General features: G+C 45.0%; 1 protein-coding gene across 5 annotated transcripts in view; it reads right to left on the bottom strand.

Moving 5' to 3' along the window:
* LOC109874615 (rho GTPase-activating protein 12) overlaps positions 1–21,507 on the bottom strand; it is a 117,884-nt gene that overhangs the window by 93,213 nt on the left and 3,164 nt on the right. For 4 of the 5 annotated variants that reach the window (XM_031810215.1, XM_031810218.1, XM_031810217.1 and 1 more), the window contains exon 2: positions 11,372–12,162. In XM_031810215.1, the coding sequence (XP_031666075.1) occupies positions 11,372–12,085 (714 nt within the window). In that variant the 5' untranslated portion in view covers positions 12,086–12,162. The remainder of the gene's footprint in view (positions 1–11,371; positions 12,163–21,507) is intronic. The other variant, XM_031810216.1, reaches the window with a different exon arrangement.

Raw genomic sequence — 21,507 nt, 5'->3', positions numbered from 1 at the left:
GGAAATATACCTGAATTTCACAACCATATTCAACTCATAAATCTTGATAGATTATTATACTGCATTCTCAAAGTCCTTCCCAACTGTTACAAAAAAACAATAGCCTTCAAAAAAACTACAACAAAATGCAATCGATAAATGGGCACTGATGCAGCAAATGAACAGAGGCAAGGAGACCTTGAGAACCTCTTTAGAGGAGCTGGCTGGTGGGAAAACAGCATTCTGCAAGGATAAAATATACAATATATTATAATGGCCTTCTAGATATCAACAAACGTACACTAAAGTCTGAGTCCGTGTCGGCAATATGGATTGAGGACAGCAGGGTCTCCCAGTGATGAGCTCAACACAGGTTTGTCAGAATCTTGAGTCCAGGTCGCTATTCGATGATGAATCTGGAGAGGTTTTCCGGAATACAACAGTGAGGAAATCTAAGAAAAGTTGGAGCCGGGCTAAGCTCCTCAAATATAGTGTTTAGAGCCCCCCCTGTTATCCACTGAAGTGGGATACATGAGAGAGAGAAAGAGAGAGAGGAGAGAGAGAGAGAGAGAAGAGGAGAGGAGAAAGAGAGAGAGGAGAAAGAGAGAGAGGAGAGAGAGGAGAGGAGAAAGAGGAGAGGAGAGAGGAGAAAGAGGAGAGGAGAGAGGAGAGAGGAGAGAGGAGAGAGGAGAGAGGAGAGAGGAGAGAGGAGAGAGGAGAGAGGAGAGAGGAGAGAGAGAGGAGAGAAAGAGAGAGGAGAAAGAGAGAGGAGAAAGAGAGAGGAGAAAGAGAGAGGAGAAAGAGAGAGGAGAAAGAGACAGACACAGTACATCTCAAATCTATTCCTTATAAAGTACACTACTTTAGACCAGATCTCTATAGGCCCTGGTTAAAGTAGTGCACTAGATAGAGGAAAGTGGTGGCAAACTAGGTCACAGTTTCTCCTCAAATACAGCTGATAAGAGAAGTATACCAATGATGGGAGGTCAGACAGATGTACACAGACCAGGCTAGGGGGAAACAAACAGTACTGCAGTGAAACTAGGACAGTCAAACAGTCACTCAATGTCAAACAGCTACAGCCTCTGAAGCTCCGACACACACACACACATACACACACACACACACCCCTGAGACGGTCGGAGTGCAGCGCCAACACAGAGCTGAGCTATAGCATTAACAACAAGTGGTTCAAGAGTTTAACTCACAAACAACCTGATTGTTTATAATGCATGATTTGCCACGGTGTACTTTTTATACTTTTTTCTTCTCTCCATATCCCCGGATTCCTACCGCAAACTGAACCTTTTAATCTGGATCTTCACAACTAGCTAAACGCAATCCCGGGAGACTGCTAGCATTTCTATCCCGGAGCAAGCACCAATTAGCCTGAAGCTAGCCCGGGTAGGGCTCGTGTGCTACCACCGAAGCCCACTCCGCAGCCTGCTAGCTACCTAGAGCAACTTGGAACCCTACTAATCCATGACTGGTCTATCGACGTCGCCGCACGAAGAGGCAAAAACAGACTTACCTCCATCGCGACGTCCCCCAAGGGCCCTTCTGCTAACTTGCTAGCCCCGGTCTGCTAACAGTTTGCTTGCTAACCCGGTCTGCTAACTGCTAAATTGCATACCCCAGTCTGCTAACAGCTTGCTTGCTAACCCGGTCTGCTAACTGCTAAATTGCTTGCCCCGGTCTGCTAACAGATGGGTCCAGTGAGTGGTTGGGCTGGCTGGGGACACGGCGATTCAGACAGTTAGCAGGCCGATGCTAACAAGATTGTTTAGCCCCAGTCTACTAACTGCTAGCTTGTTTAGCCCCAGACTACTAACTGCTAGCTTGTTCAGCCCCAGACTACTAACTGCTAGCTTGTTCAGCCCCAGACTACTAACTGCTAGCTTGTTTAGCCCCAGACTACTAACTGCTAGCTTGTTTAGCCCCAGACTACTAACTGCTAGCTTGTTTAGCCCCAGACTACTAACTGCTAGCTTGTTTAGCCCCAGACTACTAACTGCTAGCTTGTTCAGCCCCAGACTACTAACTGCTAGCTTGTTTAGCCCCAGACTACTAACTGCTAGATTGTTTAGCATCGGCCTGCTAACTGACTGAATCGCCGTGTCCCCAGTCAGCCCAACCACTCACTGGACCCATATGTTCACTTGGCTACGCATGCCTCTCTAATATCAATATACCTTGTCCATTACTGTCCTGGTTAGTGATTACTGTCTTATTTCACTGTAGAGCCTCTAGCCCTGCTCAATATTAAGGCATACCACCCTCTGCCCCCAGCTGTGCCCTCAACACCATATGGGAATTGATTGCCCCCATCTATCTTCTGAGTTAGTGCTACGAGGTGACCTAAACTGGGATATGCTTAAAAACACTTTAAAAAGCAAGCCCCATTCAAAAAATGTAGAACTAGGAATAGATATAGTCCTTGGTTCATTCCAGACCAGTCTGCCCTTAACCAGCACAAAAACATCCTGTGGCGTTCTGCATTACCATCGAATAGCCCCCGTGATATGCAACTTTTCAGGGAAGTTATGAACAAATATACACAGGCAGTTAGGAAAGCCAAGGCTAGCTTTATCAAACAGAAAGTTGCATCCTGTAGTACAATCTCAAAAAGGTTCTGGGACACTGTAAAGTCTATGGAGAATAAGAGCACCTCCTCCCAGCTGCCCACTGCTCTGAGGCTAGGAAACACTGTTACTACCGATAATTCCACTATAAGTGAGAATTTCAATAAGCATTTCTCTACGGCTGGCCATGCTTTCCACCTGGCTACCCCTACCCCGGTCAACTGCCCGCCACAGCAACCCGCCAAAGCTACCCTCCACAGCAACCCGCCAAAGCCCCCACCATTTCTCCTTCACCCACTCCTCTCTCTTTAATGTTCTGAAAGAGCTGCAAAATCTGGACCCCTACAAATCAGCCGGGCTGGACTCTTTATAAAATTATCTGCCGAAATTGTTGCAACCCCTATCCCTAGTCTGAGATTCCCAAAGATTGGGAAGCTGCCGCAGTCATCCCCTTCTTCAGAGAGGGTGACACTCTAGACACAAACGGCTACAGACCTATATCTATCCTACCCTGTCTTTCTAAGGTCTGCTAAATCCAAGTTATCAAACAGATTACCGACCATTTCGAATCACACCGTACCTTCTCCGCTATGCAATCCCGTTTCAGAGCTGGTCATGGGTGCACCTCAGCAACGCTCAAGGTCCTAAACGACATCATAACCGCCATCGATAAAAGACATTACCGTGCAGCCGTATTCATCGACCTGGCCAAGGCTTTCGACTCTGTCAATCACCACATTCTTATTGGCAGACTCGACAGCCTTGGTTTCTCAAATGATTGCCTCGCCTGGTTCACCAACTACTTCTCTGATAGAGTTCAGTGTGTCAAATCGAAGGGCCTGGTGTCCGGACCTCTGGCAGTCTCTATGGGGGTGCCACAGGGTTCAATTCTCATCAATGATGTCGCTCTTGTTGCTGGTGATTCTCTGATCCACCTCTACGCAGAAGACACCATTCTGTATACTTCTGGCGCCTCTTTGGACACTGTTAACTAACCTCCAGACGAGCTTCAATGCCATACAACTCTCCTTCCGTGGCCTCCAACTGCTCTTAAATGCAAGTAAAACTAAATGCATGCGATTAAATCGATCACTGCCCGCACCTGCCCGCCCGTTCAGCATCACTACTCTGGACTAGAGGTCGACCGATTATGATTTTTCAACGCCGATATCGATTATTGGAGGATCAAAAAAGCCGATACCGATTAATCAGACGATTTTTTTATTGTATTTATTTAGTTGTAATAATGACAATTACAACAATACTGAATGAACACTTATTTTAACTTACCAATAAAAATCCATTTAGCCTCAAATAAATAATGAAACATGTTCAATTTGGTTTAAATAATGCAAAAACAAAGTGTTGGAGAAGAAAGTAAAAGTGCAATATGTGCCAAATAAAAAAGCTAACGTTTCAGTTTCTTGCTCAGAACATGAGAACATATGAAAGTTGGTGGTTCCTTTTAACATGAGACCTCAATATTCCAAGGTAAGAGGTTTTAGGTTGTAGTTAATATAGTATTTATAGGACTATTTCTCTCTATACCATTTGTATTTCATATACCTTTGACTATTGGATGTTCTTATAGGCACTTTAGTATTGCCAGTGTAACAGTATAGCTTCCGTCCCTCTCCTCGCCCCTACCTGGGCTCGAACCAGGAACACATCGACAACAGCCACACTCGAAGCAGCGTTACCCATCGCTTCACAAAAGCCTTGCAGAGCAAGGGGAATAACTACTCCAAGTCTCAGAGCGAGTGACGTTTGAAACACTATTAGCACGCACCCCGCTAACTAGCTAGCCATTTCACATCGGTTACACCAGCCATTAGGCGGATAGGCTTGAAGTCATAAACAGAGCTGTGCTTGCAAAGAGCTGCTGGCAAAACGCACGAAAGTGCTGTTTGAATGAATGCTCACGAGCCTGCTGCTGCCTACCACCGCTCAGTCAGACTGCTCTATCAAATCATAGACATAATTATAACATAATAACACACAGAAATACGAGCCTTTGGTCATTAATAAATTAATAAATTAATAAAGTGCTGTTTGAATGAATGCTCACGAGCCTGCTGCTGCCTTTTCAGTGAAATATGGAACCGTTCGGTATTTTATCGAACGGGTGTATACTTTTATCTAACGAATATATACTTCTGTGTATTGATTTTAAGAAAGGCATTGGTGTTTACGGTTAGGTACATTCGTCCAACAATTGTGCTTTTTTCGCAAATGCGCTTTTGTTAAATCATCCCCCAGCGGTGCATCGATTATATGCAACGCAGGACACGCTAGATAAACTAGTAATATCATCAAAACCATGTGCAGTTATAAATAGTGATTATGATTGATTGTTTTTTATAATATAAGTTTAATGCTAGCTAGCAACTTACCTTGGCTTCTACTGCATTCCCGTAACAGGCAGTCTCCTCGTGGAGTGCAATGTAATCAGGTGGTTAGAGCGTTGGACTAGTTAACTGTAAGGTTGCAAGATTGAATCCCCGAGCTGACAAGGTAAAAATCTGTCATTCTGCCCCTGAACAAGGCAGTTAACCGACCATTCCTAGGCCGTCATTGAAAATAAGAATGTGTTCTTAACTGACTTGCCTAGTTAAATAAAAGGTATAAAATTAAATCAATTAAATCAGCAAAATCGGCGCCCAAAAATACCGATTTCCGATTGTTATGAAACCTGAAATCGGCCCCAATTAAATCGGCCATTCCGATTAATCGGTCGACTTCTACTCTGGACGGCTCTGACTTAGAATACGTGGATAACTACAAATACCTAGGTGTCTGGTTTGACTGTAAACTCTCATTCCAGACTCACTGTTACGCTCCCAAGGAAGGCACCTTGGGAGTGTTTAGGCAAGAGGCCCGCGGGCATACATATACCCGTAGTATATTCATTGTGTAGGCACACTAGGTAAGACCTGGGCGGACCACCCCCTGTATTTTGGTTAGGGCACCAGGTGGTGCTAAATTAGGTAAGTATTGGTTAGGCAGGTAAGATAGGAGAGGGGGGGCTTTGAGATTTACTTTCTTTGCTTTGGTTCCGTCCAGCCCCTTTTCCCCATATTACCGTGTAAAGGAATAAAGTCCTTGTAAACGGTACCACATTCTGCCTGTTGTCATCCTTACTTGCACCTACATACCTTTTTCACTTCACGGAGAGTTTAGTTGTAGCAGGGTGTTGCGTTCCCTCTTCATAGAGGCGTGCGTAACACTCACATTAAGCATCTCCAATCCAAAATTAAATCTAGAATCGGCTTCCTATATCGCAACACAGCATCCTTCACTCATGCTGCCAAACATACCCTCGTAAAACTGTACATCCTATCGATCCTTGACTTTGGCGATGTCATCTATAAAATAGCCTGACACTCTACTCAACATCTTGGATGCTGTCTATCACAGTGCCATCAGTTTTGTCACCAAAGCCCCATACACTACCCACCACTGCGACCTGTATGCTCTCGTTGGTTGGCCCCCGCTTCATACTTGTCGCCAAACCCACTGGCTACAGGTTATCTACAAGTCTCTGCTAGGTAAAGCCCCACCTTACCTCAGCTCACTGGTCACCATAGCAGCACCCACTCATAGCACGCACTCCAGCAGGTATATCTCACTGGTCACCCCCAAAGCTAATTCCTCATTTGGTCGCCTTTCCTTCCAGTTCACTGCTGCCAATGACTGGAACAAACTGCAAAAACCACTGAAGCTGGAGACTCACATCTCCCTCACTAGCTTTAAGCACCAGCTGTCAGAGCAGCTCACAGATCACTGTACCTGTACATAGCCCATCTGTAAACAGCCCATCTATCTACCTCATCCCCATACTGTATTTATTTATCTTGCTCCTTTGCACCCCAGTATCTCTACTTGCACATTCATCTTCTGCACATTACCATTCCAGTGTTTAATTGCTATATTGTAATTACTTCGCCACCATGGCCTATTTATTGCCTTAACTCCCTTATCTTACCTCATTTGCACTCACTGTATATAGACTTTTTGTTTTATTTTGTTTTATTATTGACTGATTTATTTATTCCATGTGTAACTCTGTTGTTGTTTGTCGAATTGCTATGCTTTATCTTGGCCAGGTCGCAGTTGTAAATGAGAATTATTTTTTTTGAAGTTGAACACCCTGTACATAAGAATCAAATCAAATTTTATCGGTCTCACTCACATACACATTTAGCAGATGTTATTGTGGGTGTAGAAAAATGCTGGAGTTCCTAGCGCCAACATTAGTATCAAATAGATTTTTAAAATCTTTTTTGACATGAGCAGTTGTCACGAAGTGTTTTACAGTTCCCTGACTAAGACAAGTCCAGACACTTTTAGCAGAGAGAGCGAGAGAGACAGAGACAGACAGAGAGACAGAGAGAGAAACAAAGTGAGTGATTGACTGAGGATAGATTAGAGCTGGGCTCTTGGCTTGCTGTCTTGCTCTTGGCTTGCTGCCTACACATCCAGAACTGGCTGGACTTTGTTGACCTTTATCTTGGGCAGTATTTCAATGGCCACTGAAAGGCTTTAGGAACTCTACTCTGGAGATGACAAACATGTTGTTTTCTTTCTTCCTGTTAAAAAGTCACCTACTGACTCAGCATTAAGTCCTTATTAAACAAAAGTTCAACATGCAAAAATCACCCAATCCATTTCCTGGTTGCTAAAATTCCAAATTGTTTGCCTAATTTCAGTTTGTGTGACAAATCAAGCAGTCACTGAGTAGAGAATCATTGTACCATCTAAACCGCTGTGAAATATAATTTCCATTGTATTTTCAGCTGTTTGAATCTGGTGTACAACAGAAACCAAAATACAGAAACTCACCTTAATGAGAAATAGAGCACATAGAACTGATCGACCTCTTCTTAGACATGCTTAAATGAGAATGACAGATCTATGTTTATTTGGTTGTCACCAAAAAAGTTACATATGGCAGCATTAAGTCAGTGTTTGTTTTGCTCGTCTCTGGAAAAGACAGAAACTTTGAAATTCTTGTATTTTTATTATTATTTTTTATTTATTTATTTAAAATTTCATTTATGTATTTATTTAAATTTTATTACATTTTTATTATGCATGTTTCTTTCTTATTATTTTTTGAAGATCCCAACTTAATAGCAGCCTATACACCCAGATAGTGGTTTTGTTTAGGAGATCCATCTATGAACTGAGCAGACCTGTATCCCCCACCCACACAGCCCCTGTTGCCCATTCTCACAGTGGCCCAGTACTGCACCGATGTGACCCAGTTTCTATTCACTCACTGGCCCCTTTGTTCCGATGTAAACACACCAATAAAGATCCAATAGAGCCAACCGGGTGGCATGGCAACACAAGCCCCAGCAGCCAGGCCCGCCCTAGTGGCACCCTGATCCCTTTATAGTGCACTACTTTTGACCAGGGCCCATAGTAGGACACTAATAGAGCCGGGTGGCATGGCAACACAAGCCCCAGCAGCCAGGCCCGCCCTAGTGGCACCCTGATCCCTTTATAGTGCACTACTTTTGACCAGGGCCCATAGTAGTGCACTTTGTAGGACACAGAGTTCTATTTGGGACACAGCACATCTAATAGAGCCGGGGGGCATGGGAACAAAGGCCATACCAGCCACTAGGGTAAGCGTTCCCATTAACCCCATTTCCATTATTGGATTCAAGTAAAAATACAAATAAATACAAATGTTGTGCTGTTTAATGTTTCAACCAATTCATGTGGTTGTTATATCCATAACAGTTTTTATTCTAAGCCAATCAAATGTTTTATTATGAAATGATTGACAGTTGTGTGTAAGTTCCTACTAGTGGTCAATTTCAAAGCTGCGAAAAAAAAACATTGGGTGTTGAGGCGACCCTCGGATAAACACATTTAAAATATGTTTTATACCGGCTAAAATAGGCGATCATACTTCATGTAAAATGAAGAGATTGATGTGCTGATGAATGCCAATGATAGCATATTTCAATGGCCTTCATTACCATTAAAATCATCTGGCTTTTCATGCTAGCAGTTGGGGCTGCATGACTCAGTCACACAGTAGCAACATAACCTGGTGAACTACAACAAGAGAAAAGATTTCAGGCATTTGCAGCTTACATTTTTAAATGCGTTTTGTCTTTTATTTTACTGTTAAATGAGCCTTGCATTGTTATACATAGATGTCATTTTGAAAAATTGACATTTATCTCAGCTGGGCTTAAAGGTGCATTATGCAAAAACATGTTTTTAATTTTTTTAATCAAGCATCCATTTTCTGGTTGCTAAAACTGTAATAGCCTGATTTCATTTTACATGACAAAAACAAGCAATGTACTGTATAGTGTAGAGAATCAGTGTACCATCTAAACTGCTGTGGAATATCTGTAACTACATTTAATCAAAAATTATTCTGGTGTTTGAAGCCGGTGTACAGAACCGAAAGATTCACATGCTCACATTGTATATAGACTTGTTTATACTGCATTATTGACTGTATGTTTGTTTTTACTCCATGTGTAACTCTGTGTCGTTTTATCTGTCGAACTGCTTTGCTTTATCTTGGCCAGGTCGCAATTGTAAATGAGAACTTGTTCTCAACTTGCCTACCTGGTTAAATAAAGGTAAAATAAATAAATAAAATAAAAAAGACAACACAACAACAACAAAACATAAGAACGGGAAGCATAGCAATAGCACCCTTAGAACAGATATACTGCTTCTTAGACTTGCTTTCAATGGAAATAACAGATCCATAACTCATATTTCTATGTGAATTTGGTCAGGTCACGCAAGGGTCAATACGGCAGCTTGAAAGGGGTACAGTAGCACACTCCCGCTACACAGAATGTACATGACAATAAATATTACTCAATATGATCAATACTAACTTTGCATAATATTGTATTCTACAGGGTATATTTATACCCCAAAACCATTTGTTTCTAAATATTTTACGAGTAGAGTTTTCTAATCTGTCTTTTTCACCATAAATCACCATTGTTAGTGCTCCCGAATGGCGCAGCAGTCTAAGGCACTGCATCTCAGTGCAAGAGGCATCACTACAGTCCCTGGATCGAATCCAGGCTGTATCACATCTGGCCTTGATTGGGAGTCCTATAGGGCGGGGCACAATTGGCCCAGCGTAGTCCGGGTTTGGCCGGGGCAGGCCGTCATTGTAAATGAGAATTTGTTCTTAACCTTTATTTAACTAGGCAAGTCAGTTAAGTAAGTTCCTACGAAGCCCCAGTATGCTCCTATTAAGCCCTAATCAGCCAGCCACTACACCCAGGCCCTAATCAGCCAGCCACTACACCCAGGCCCTATTCAGCCAGCCACTACACCCAGGCCCTAATCAGCCAGCCACTACACCCAGGCCCTAATCAGCCAGCCACTACACCCAGGCCCTAATCAGCCAGCCACTACACCCAGGCCCTAATCAGCCAGCCACTACACCCAGGCCCTAATCAGCCAGCCACTACACCCAGGCCCTAATCAGCCAGCCACTACACCCAGGCCCTAATCAGCCAGCCACTACACCCAGGCCCTAATCAGCCAGCCACTACACCCAGGCCCTAATCAGCCAGCCACTACACCCAGGCCCTAATCAGCCAGCCACTACACCCAGGCCCTAATCAGCCAGCCACTACACCCAGGCCCTAATCAGCCAGCCACTACACCCAGGCCCTAATCAGCCAGCCACTACACCCAGGCCCTAATCAGCCAGCCACTACACCCAGGCCCTAATCAGCCAGCCACTACACCCAGGCCCTAATCAGCCAGCCACTACACCCAGGCCCTAATCAGCCAGCTACTACAGAGAACAACAGGGTGTATTCATTAGTACCATAGTAAAATAATTCAGTTCAAGTAGTACCTCATACTGTGCTACCTAAAAGAAAGAACACTTGCAGTCGGCTCAGATTACTTTCACATCATCACCACTGCACATGAACAGCAGGAAAACATTTCAAAAGATTCACAGACAGGAGCGAAAGACCAAAACATCACCAGACTTTGTCATTCAACAATATGTACCTGAGAGAGATGGAGAGACCTTAACAGAGACCTTAACAGAGAGAGAGATGGAGAGACCTTAACAGAGAGAGAGAGATGGAGAGACCTTAACAGAGAGAGAGATGGAGAGACCTTAACAGAGAGAGAGATGGAGAGACCTTAACAGAGAGAGAGAGATGGAGAGACCTTAACAGAGAGAGAGAGATGGAGAGACCTTAACAGAGAGAGAGAGATGGAGAGACCTTAACAGAGAGAGAGAGATGGAGAGACCTTAACAGAGAGAGAGAGATGGAGAGACCTTAACAGAGAGAGAGAGATGGAGAGACCTTAACAGAGAGAGAGAGATGGAGAGACCTTAACAGAGAGAGAGAGATGGAGAGACCTTAACAGAGAGAGAGAGATGGAGAGACCTTAACAGAGAGAGAGAGATGGAGAGACCTTAACAGAGAGAGAGAGATGGAGAGACCTTAACAGAGAGAGAGAGATGGAGAGACCTTAACAGAGAGAGATGGAGAGACCTTAACAGAGAGAGATGGAGAGACCTTAACAGAGAGAGATGGAGAGACCTTAACAGAGAGAGATGGAGAGACCTTAACAGAGAGAGATGGAGAGATCTTAACAGAGAGAGATGGAGAGACCTTAACAGAGAGAGATGGAGAGACCTTAACAGAGAGAGATGGAGAGACCTTAACAGAGAGAGATGGAGAGACCTTAACAGAGAGAGATGGAGAGATCTTAACAGAGAGAGATGGAGAGACCTTAACAGAGAGATCTTAACAGAGAGAGAGATGGAGAGATCTTACCTGCAAGTGTTCACTAGAACCGCTGCTCAGCTCATCTCCAGACTCTGAGTCGTTGCGTCTCTCCGACCCCTCCGAGTCACAGTGCCCCGGAGGCATGTCCACGTCCAGGGGCGCCCTGCGGAGCTCAGGGGAGGTTGCACGGGCACGGGGCAGCGTGTTACATCCCCGTCCAGGAGCGTGAGTGTTTTGGAGGACATCTACCAAGGCCCTGTCGTAGTCAGTGGGGCTACCAGGGTCTCTACCAGGGTTTTGGTTGGCATCCCTGTCCCTATCCCTGCGCTGCCTCGGAGGGGTGAGGGCTGCCCCCGACGAGGAGGAGGGAGAAGGTGAGGAGGGAGAGGGCCGACTGAAACTGGTCACATTCAGGCTCTCGTTAGATCTGTCCATCTCCAGGACGATGGGTTTGACCCGCACAGGGTTTCCCCCGCTCCCCCCACGGTGATGCCCCAGGTGCAGGGGCTTGGGAGGCGGCATGAGGGCCTTGCGGACCTCCCTGACGTACTGCGCTGGGACATAGAACGCCTTGGCCCCCTCCTCCTTCTTGACCTGCCACCAGTCCCCGTTGGTCTTTTTCACCAACATGTAACACTCTCCCTGGTGGATGGAGACCTGACGCTCCTTGGACTTGTAATTGTAGTCATACTCCACCTCGATGTACACCTGGCCCGGGGCGATGGGCAGCTCACACCCCCGCCCATCCCGCTCTGCTGCCATCACGGTGAAAACGTTGGCTGGTGCTGGAGCTCACCTCTGCAGGGACACAGGCTGGCTCTGCATGGCCCACCGTACTACTGGAGAAGAGAGAAAAGGCCTAGTTTATCATAACATTAGTTTATATACACACTAGGGTTGCAAAAGTCCCGTAAAAGATTCCTGGAATCAGGAGAGAATTAGCAAGAAATCCAGAATCCTTCAACTCCAAGATTTCTGTGCTTGTGTAGTTTAGACACTCACAATATAGAATGGAGGGATGGGACGAGAGAGCATAGACTGACTGGCAATCCCACTCCCCAATCTATGTACGCTGTAAACACTAAGAGTTGTACTCCCAGCCTAGGAAGCAGCCTGGAACAGGTAGATAAGATTACAGGAACACACACAGTCAAGAGAAAAGACTGAAGACAAGGCTGACTGGGTAAACCCATCCACAAGGCTGGGTTTAGGCTGGGTTTAGATAACATTAAAGGGAGTGAGAGTGACTAATACGACTCACGTGTTCCTCTTTCCCCCACTCACACACGGACTCTCAATCTGAGCAAGCAGCTCTGACTGACTGGGCCCAGACCTGCAGCTCTGACTGACTGGGCCCAGACCTGCAGCTCTGACTGACTGGGCCCAGACCTGCAGCTCTGACTGACTGGGCCCAGACCTGCAGCACAGTGCCATTCGTTGTTCTGATTACTCAACCCACACATACTTCCCTTATGATGCCACACATACCTGAGACTAGGGACAAAAAATTAGCTCAGTCATGTGCAGCTTGTTGCATAATCTGACCTTTGATGAGCAGCTCCACCTAAGAGAGACATTCACTAGCCTGGAATCCAAAATGAATTGCTCCATTTCACTTTTGACATTCCCACAATTGGTCCAGAGAAGAAGTTGACAGTCAGTACAAGTATTTGAGCTTGTCACAATCCAACCCAAAACCCTGTGCCAGCTCAGTGATAATGTTTAATGTCCTGATGTTATGCTGACAGGCTAAAACTGTCCTCCAGAAGGGGAAGTTTGTGGTTTGCCCCGTCCGAGGCCCTTGCTGATTTGCCCCGCCCGAGGCCCTTGCTGATTTGCCGAGCCTCAAAGTTAGGCCATGTTTCATGTACAGTACTTGGATAAATCCCGCCGTCCAACTTTACACAGGCTAGTTAAGACAGCCATCATCACACAAACACGGTGTCAGTGCTCTCAAATGTCCCCCATTTCTGTCCACCAAACCATGCTTTTCAAAAACATTGGTTTTGAGTAACCTAGTTATTGGGGACTTAAGAAAGAAAACCACAGCGAGCCAAACTGCTTTGAGTATTTATACCCTGTCTCCACTGAGCCAGCCAACACCCAGCTAGAGAGGCCCCCAAGACTGGTCTAAAAACGACTCAGAAAGGGGTACGAGTTATGTGGCCTTGTGGTTAGTGTCCGCCCTGAGATTGGAAGGTTGGGGGGTTTTGATCCCCGGTCGAGTCGTACCAAAGAGTATGGCGCTGGCAACGCCAAGGATTGTGGGTTTGATTTTCACTAGGACAACCCATACCAAAGACGTCCAGGGGGGTGTACTTGTTCATCAAGCTGCCGTACGCTACAGAAACAGGCTCAGACAAGCCGTACTGAAAAGGGTCCTAAAGCAGAACGCTCATTAACAAACCAACCAAAGTCCACCGCCTGCTCTCTTCATAGGGGTGATTGTGGGATAGGCAAGTCCAGCCTTGAGGTGGCTCAGTGTGCACTGTGCTGACAACTTTGGATTTATTCTCATCCTTTCTTTAACTTGCCTAGTTAAATAAAGATTCAATACATGTTTGTTTTTTAAAGCAGAGCAGTGTGAAGATAAAAACCCCAGAATGCATTACCACTGAAGACTCCGGTGGATCACACATCACACGCTACAGAAGAACAAGAAGCCAAGAAAGAGAGGATCCAAATAAACAACACGGTGTCTCATGGGTAATTTAAATTCAAACCCAATAACCCACTGTGGTAAACAAACAGATGGTGGTTTTATGAATCACAATTCGTCAGGCCTAGGATTCATCTCAAACAGCACCCTATTTCGTAGTGCACTATATCGGAAACTAGTTGCCATTTCAGACACAGATAAAATGTGTTCTTAATCAACATCTGTCTACACAGTCTGCAATAGGCTATTATAGCAGTGTCTCTCCAGCCATTCCTAGTTTGTCCCAAATGGCTCCCCTTACCCATTCTAACAAACTACTTTTGACCAGAACCTTTACGAAATGGGATGCCATTTGTCTGCAGTCACTCACAGTAGATGTTATCTTTAGATCGTTACCTTAAAACACACACCGTGAGACTGTGTGATTAACTAACAACCCTAATAGGAATACCTCAGCCAAAACACCCATATTACCACAACCACACTCTCCACGGCTATTAATCCCACCAAACATCCATGGTTTACCGAATGATAAATCACAGCTGAGCTGAGCCACTGGCCAGCATATTCATTCTATAGTATTGGACCCTGAATAGGGGCCAGATGTGACGACTGTGGACGCATCCTAAAATTGTTTGGAAGGAACACAACACCATGTGTGGAGAAAAAAAGTCACAGCACAACAACATCAAAACCTCATCCCACTGTAAAGTATGGTGGAGGGAGCATCATAGTTTGGGGCTGCTTTACTGTCTCAGGGCCTGGACAGCTTGCTATCATCGACAGAAAAATCTATTCCAAAGTTTATCAAGACATTTTGCTGGAGAATGTAAGGCTATCTGTCCACCAATTGAAGCTCAACAGAAGTTGGGTGATGCAACAGGACAACGACCCATTAGACAGAAGTAAATCAACAGCAACAAAACAGAAGACAACACACCTTCTGGAGTGTCCCAGTCAGAGTCCTGACCTTCTGCAGTGTCCCAGTCAGAGTCCTGACCTTCTGGAGTGTCCCAGTCAGAGTCCTGACCTTCTGGAGTGTCCCAGTCAGAGTCCTGACCTTCTGGAGTGTCCCAGTCCTGACCTTCTGGAGTGTCCCAGTCCTGACCTTCTGGAGTGTCCCAGTCCTGACCTTCTGGAGTGTCCCAGTCCTGACCTTCTGGAGTGTCCCAGTCCTGACCTTCTGGAGTGTCCCAGTCCTGACCTTCTGGAGTGTCCCAGTCCTGACCTTCTGGAGTGTCCCAGTCCTGACCTTCTGGAGTGTCCCAGTCAGAGTCCTGACCTTCTGGAGTGTCCCAGTCAGAGTCCTGACCTTCTGGAGTGTCCCAGTCAGAGTCCTGACCTTCTGGAGTGGCCCAGTCAGAGTCCTGACCTTCTGGAGTGGCCCAGTCAGAGTCCTGACCTTCTGGAGTGGCCCAGTCAGAGTCCTGACCTTCTGGAGTGGCCCAGTCAGAGTCCTGACCTTCTGGAGTGGCCCAGTCAGAGTCCTGACCTTCTGGAGTGGCCCAGTCAGAGTCCTGACCTTCTGGAGTGGCCCAGTCAGAGTCCTGACCTTCTGGAGTGGCCCAGTCAGAGTCCTGACCTTCTGGAGTGGCCCAGTCAGAGTCCTGACCTTCTGGAGTGGCCCAGTCAGAGTCCTGACCTTCTGGAGTGGCCCAGTCAGAGTCCTGACCTTCTGGAGTGGCCCAGTCAGAGTCCTGACCTTCTGGAGTGGCCCAGTCAGAGTCCTGACCTTCTGGAGTGGCCCAGTCAGAGTCCTGACCTTCTGGAGTGGCCCAGTCAGAGTCCTGACCTTCTGGAGTGGCCCAGTCAGAGTCCTGACCTTCTGGAGTGGCCCAGTCAGAGTCCTGACCTTCTGGAGTGGCCCAGTCAGAGTCCTGACCTTCTGGAGTGGCCCAGTCAGAGTCCTGACCTTCTGGAGTGTGCCCTGACCTTCTGGAGTGGCCCAGTCAGAGCCCTGACCTTCTGGAGTGGCACAGTCATTGTCCTGACCTCAACCCGATGGAGATGCTGTGGCATGACCTCAAGACGGCGGTTCACACCAGACATCCCAAGAACATTGCTGAACTGAAACAGTTTTGTGAAGAGGAAGGGTCCAAAATTCCTCCTGACCGTTGTGCAGGTCTGATCCACAACTACAGAAAACGCTTGTTTGAGTTTATTGCTGCCAAAGGAGTGTCAACCAGTTATTAAACCCAAGGGTTCACATACTTTCCCCACCGTGCACTGTTAAAATGTTTACACGGTGTGTTCAATAAAGACATGATAACGTATAGTTGTTTGTGTGTTATTCCTTTCAGCAGACTGTGTCCGTCTATTGTTGTGACCTAGATGAAGATCAGATCAAATTGTATGACTAATTTATGCAGAAATCTGGGTATTTCCAAAGGGTTCAGGTACTTTGTGTTTCCACTGTATACCTAGGCCTATCGTACCAAGTCCATGACAACCTGACTGAGCCTGGCTAGCACCGTGTGGACTGGACAGAGAACCAGTTTGGTACTAGTTGATTAGACCTATATCTAGACGGCACTGTCCCAGATAAACACTAACTCCCCTACCACACTTTAACACGGCTTTGATCCACATCGGTCTGCCTGCAGAGAGCCAAAAGACACAGCATTGACTTTTAAAAGCCACTTGTATTCCGTGACAATAAGGGGATGGGATTTACAATGGAGGTGCTTTAGGGTGGGCCCTATGTTCCTCCAGGAACAAAGAGGATTACGTATAATGAGGTATGGGGTGGGACTTGGAGGGAGGGGCAGTTTCAATGGTACTGAATACAAACAAGGGTCACAGAGAGAATAGCTAGAGGACATAAATCAGGCCAAGTTAGGAATGCTGGGACTCCGTGGTAGCATCCCAAATAGCACCCTATATAGTGCACTACTTTTGACCAGAACCCATAGCACCCTATTCCCTATGTAGTGCATTACGTTTGACCAGGACCCATAGCACCCTATTCCCTATGTAGTGCATTACGTTTGACCAGAACCCATAGCACCCTATTCCCTATGTAGTGCATTACGTTTGACCAGGACCCATAGCACCCTATTCCCTATGTAGTGCATTACGTTTGACCAGGACCCATAGCACCCTATTCCCTATGTAGTGCATTACGTTTGACCAGGACCCATAGCACCCTATTCCCTATGTAGTGCATTACGTTTGACCAGGACCCATAGCACCCTATTCCCTATGTAGTGCATTACGTTTGACCAGGACCCATAGCACCCTATTCCCTATGTAGTGCACTACGTTTGACCAGGACCCTGTCTCTTCATCTAATAATCAATGCCAGACACCGTGGTAATGACTGATGCATGGCTGGTGTCTGCATTACCACATGTTTTTATGATCCCCCCACACTTCATTGAAATCACACTTCAGTTATCATAAAACATTATTTTCCATGTTTTAAACGATCGGTTATAAAGGCCTGGGGGAAAACTGTAATTGAAATCAAACCAGAGAGGAGGTGAACTTTAGGCTACTTGGTGAATTTAAGGCATGAATGAAAAGACATTGCAAAACGCAGATTACCAAAACATATGAGCATCTTTCGTCTGCCTCTCTCTCTCCGGCTAATAATGGAGGTCTGTGTGTATCCTAGCGTATTCATGGTACCGATGTCTTAGGGACAGTCCTGTAAGCACAGAATATCCTTCTCTTCATTTTGCCTCATTACAGTAGGCTATCGGTAGCATGTATTGATTACGCGTTCCAGACATAATGGAATTTGGCCCGTTAAACGCACCTCGGCTACAGCATGTCGGTCTGTCTGTTAGGGTAGGCTACATTACGGTTTTTAAAATGCCAAACCTTCTCCGGTGATATGAATGGACATTTTACTTGTCTGTAACAGGAATGCTGCTTCTGAATTCCATCACTAGGCAACCAGAACTGTCAATCAAATAATCGCAAGCTGCTGTGCGCAACCTGCTTGCCTGCGCAGACCACTCTCTCCTAAAAAAGTACTTTCAAGTTTGTTAAATACTGTAAATTTAAAGAAAAAAAACAATACATCAATCAGCAAAGTTTATTGTTATTTGGGGGGAAAAAATCCCTACTGCCAGACCAGAGGCAGTATGTATGATTAGGGATGTTCTCTTGATAAGTGTGTGAATTGGACTCTTTTCCTGTCCTGCTAAGCATTGAAAATATAACAGGTACTTTTGGGTGTCAGGGAAAATGAATGGATTAAAAAGTATATTATTTTATTTAGTAATGTAGTAAAGTAAAAGTTGTCAAAAATATAAATAGTCAGGTAAAGTACAGATACTTCAATAAACTACTTAAGTAGTACTTTAAAGTATTTTACTTAAGTACTTTACACCACTGCTGCGTATACAAAACATTAAGAACACCTGCTCTCTCCATGAAAGATATGAGCCCTTATGTCACTTGTTAAATCCACTTCAATCAGTGTAGATGAAGGGGAGGAGACGGGTTAAAGAAGGTTTCTTAAGCCTTGAGACATGGATGGTGTCTGTGTGGAATTCAGAGGGTGAATGGTAGGGACAAAACATGTAAGTGCCTTTGAACGGGGTCTGATAGTAGGTGCCATGTGCACCGGTTTGTGTCAAGAACTGCAACGCTGCTGGGTTTTTCACGCTCAACAGTTTCCCGTGTGTACCAAGAATGGTCCACCACCCAAAGGACATCCAGTCAACTTGATGGTATTGCCATGGTGTGAGTCCAACTCATCCCGTCCCCAAACGGCGCTCTAGTAATTGAGCCTGTGGATGTCTGAGGTTATGCTGCAACATCCAATGGATGCTAAATGACCTGGTCAAGCTAAATAAACTAAATCCTTCTCTAGCCGGGGAAGGATGGGCCGAGTCTGGTTCTTCTGAAGGTTCCTTCCTCCCTGGGCCTGACTGCTGCTGCTGGCATTACATATAAATCACTATCATATGGAAGGTAGAAAGAGAAGCCCAGAGAAATGATCAAACCATAAACCAGGGATCATCAACTAGACACAGGCGTGGCCCAATTTATTTCTAGAGCGGATGGTCAGGGGGCCAGAACATAATTTCAAATCATTTGTAGATTGCAAATTGACCGGAAGAAGCCCAAACAGGTATAATATTTGACTAAAACAATCATTTCAAACCTTGCTTACATTTGTATATGAACACATCTCTCTATTATGTGTGGGAACACATTGGAGGCAGGACAACATGCAGTAAAAAGTATCTCTACACCTTGTTTTGTTACGGCCTGAATTTAAAATGGATTACAATTAGATTCTATCATCACTGACCTACCCACAATACCCCATAATGTCAATGTGGAATTATGTTTTTAGACATTTTTACAAATTAATCAAAAAATGAAAAGCTGAAATGTCAAGTCTAAGTATTCAACCCCTTTGTTATGGCAAGCCTAAATACATTCATGAGTAACAACTTGCTAAACAAGTCACATAATAAGTTGCATCGACTCACTGCGTGCAATAATAGTCTTTAACATGATTTTTGAATGACTACCTCACCTCTGTACCCCACACATACAATTAACTGTCAGGTCCCTCAGTAAATGTAAAAACACATTCTACCACCACACACCAGGGAGTTTTACCACTGCCTCACAAAGGGGACCTTGTAGATGGGCTTTAAAAAAAGCAGACATTGAGTATCCCTTTGAGCCTGGTGAAGTTATTCATTACACTGGATGGTGTATCAATACACACACATCAACAACACTGTAGGATGGTGTATCAATACACACACATCAACAACACTGAAGGCTATCCACAATACTAACCTAATTGACAGAGTGACAGAGTGCTGAAAGCCCAAAAAGGTGATACTTTGTTTTGTGTTGCACTGAAACACGCAAAAAAAAATCCCTGCTAGGGGGAGATGCAGATGAACTAATTACATTTTATTTTTTACCTTTATTTAACTAGGCAAGTCAGTTAAGAACAAATTCTTATTTTCAATGACGGCCTAGGAACAGTGGGTTAACTGCCTGTTCAGGGGCAGAACGACAGATTTGTACCTTGTCAGCTCGGGGATTTGAACTTGCAACCTTCCGGTTACTAGCCCAACACTCTAACCACTAGGCTACCCTGCCGCCCCAAATAACAAAGAATGTGATCTACATGATCAGTCTCTGTGTGTAAAATTAAAAGTGATTCATGTGAACCTAACTCACAGCTAAAACATGTAAAGAAAGCAGTCCAATGTTATTTGTTGCCAAGACTCTACTGCAAAATGACATGTCTTGAGAAAAAAACATACTGCAGTTAGCCACGACAGCCTTCACGACAGAACGCTTGTGACCACGACAGCCTTCACAATAGAACGCTTGTGACCACGACAGCCTTCACGACAGAACGCTTGTGACCACGACAGCCTTCACAATAGAACGCTTGTGACCACGACAGCCTTCACGATAGACCGCTTGTGACCACGACAGCCTTCACGATAGACCGCTTGTGACCACGACAGCCTTCACGATAGACCGCTTGTGACCACGATAGCCTTCACAATAGACCGCTTGTGACCACAACATCCTTCACAATAGAATGATTGTTACCACGACAGCCTTCACAATAGAACGCTTGTTACCACGACAGCCTTCACAATAGAACACTTGTTACCACGACAGCCTTTATAATAGAACGCTTGTTACCACGACAGCCTTTACAATAGAACGCTTGTTACCACGACAGCCTTCACAATAGAACGCTTGTTACCAGGACAGCCTTTATAATAGAACGCGTGTTACCACGACAGCCTTTATAATAGAACACGTGTTACTACAACAGCCTTTACAATAGAACGCTTGTTACCACGACAGCCTTTACAATAGAATGCTTGTTACCACGACAGCCTTCACAATAGAACGCTTGTTACCAGGACAGCCTTTACAATAGAACGCGTGTTACCACGACAGCCTTTACAATAGAACGCTTGTTACCACACACATTAAAAAAAACTGTCAAGACAACAAAAACTATATCTTTGGGCTACACTGTACATTATACACTTTCTGCCTGCGGACATCTGTTCTACAATGTGTCAGCAAAAGTGAGAAAGAGGGAAAGTGTGTGGCGTTCCTTTCACCTCTATAGTGGCATCCATCTTAAACCAGGCCCGGCTCCAGCTACACTTGATCCCACTTGTTTAACAAGCAACGCCTCATTTTCACCTAATTCTCTCATTCTGAAAATGAACCATATACTGTAGAGGGAAAAGATGAGTTAATAGACAGGTGTTAGTTCGTTAGCTAGTTAACATGTCACACAGATTGCCGGGGTCCGGTGAGCAACTAACGCGTTATAACTTGAAGAACGGCAAGGAGTCGTATAGTTAATACAATAGCAAATTGGTTAGGTTACTAATGTTAGCTCATCTGATGTTGTAACGTTAGCTGTCTGACTTTATTAGCAAGCTAATTCTCACACCATAAACTCAATTATTTGATCAGGTGAGTTGGCTAATGCTGCTCAACATTTCTCTGGCTAGCTAACGGACAAGTCAATACAAGATACTTAACAATACTAATACTG

This window comes from Oncorhynchus kisutch, linkage group LG30, assembly GCF_002021735.2.
Source record: "Oncorhynchus kisutch isolate 150728-3 linkage group LG30, Okis_V2, whole genome shotgun sequence".
In the NCBI taxonomy this organism is placed as follows: domain Eukaryota; kingdom Metazoa; phylum Chordata; class Actinopteri; order Salmoniformes; family Salmonidae; genus Oncorhynchus; species Oncorhynchus kisutch.
This window is presented reverse-complemented; position numbering and strand designations above follow the sequence as displayed.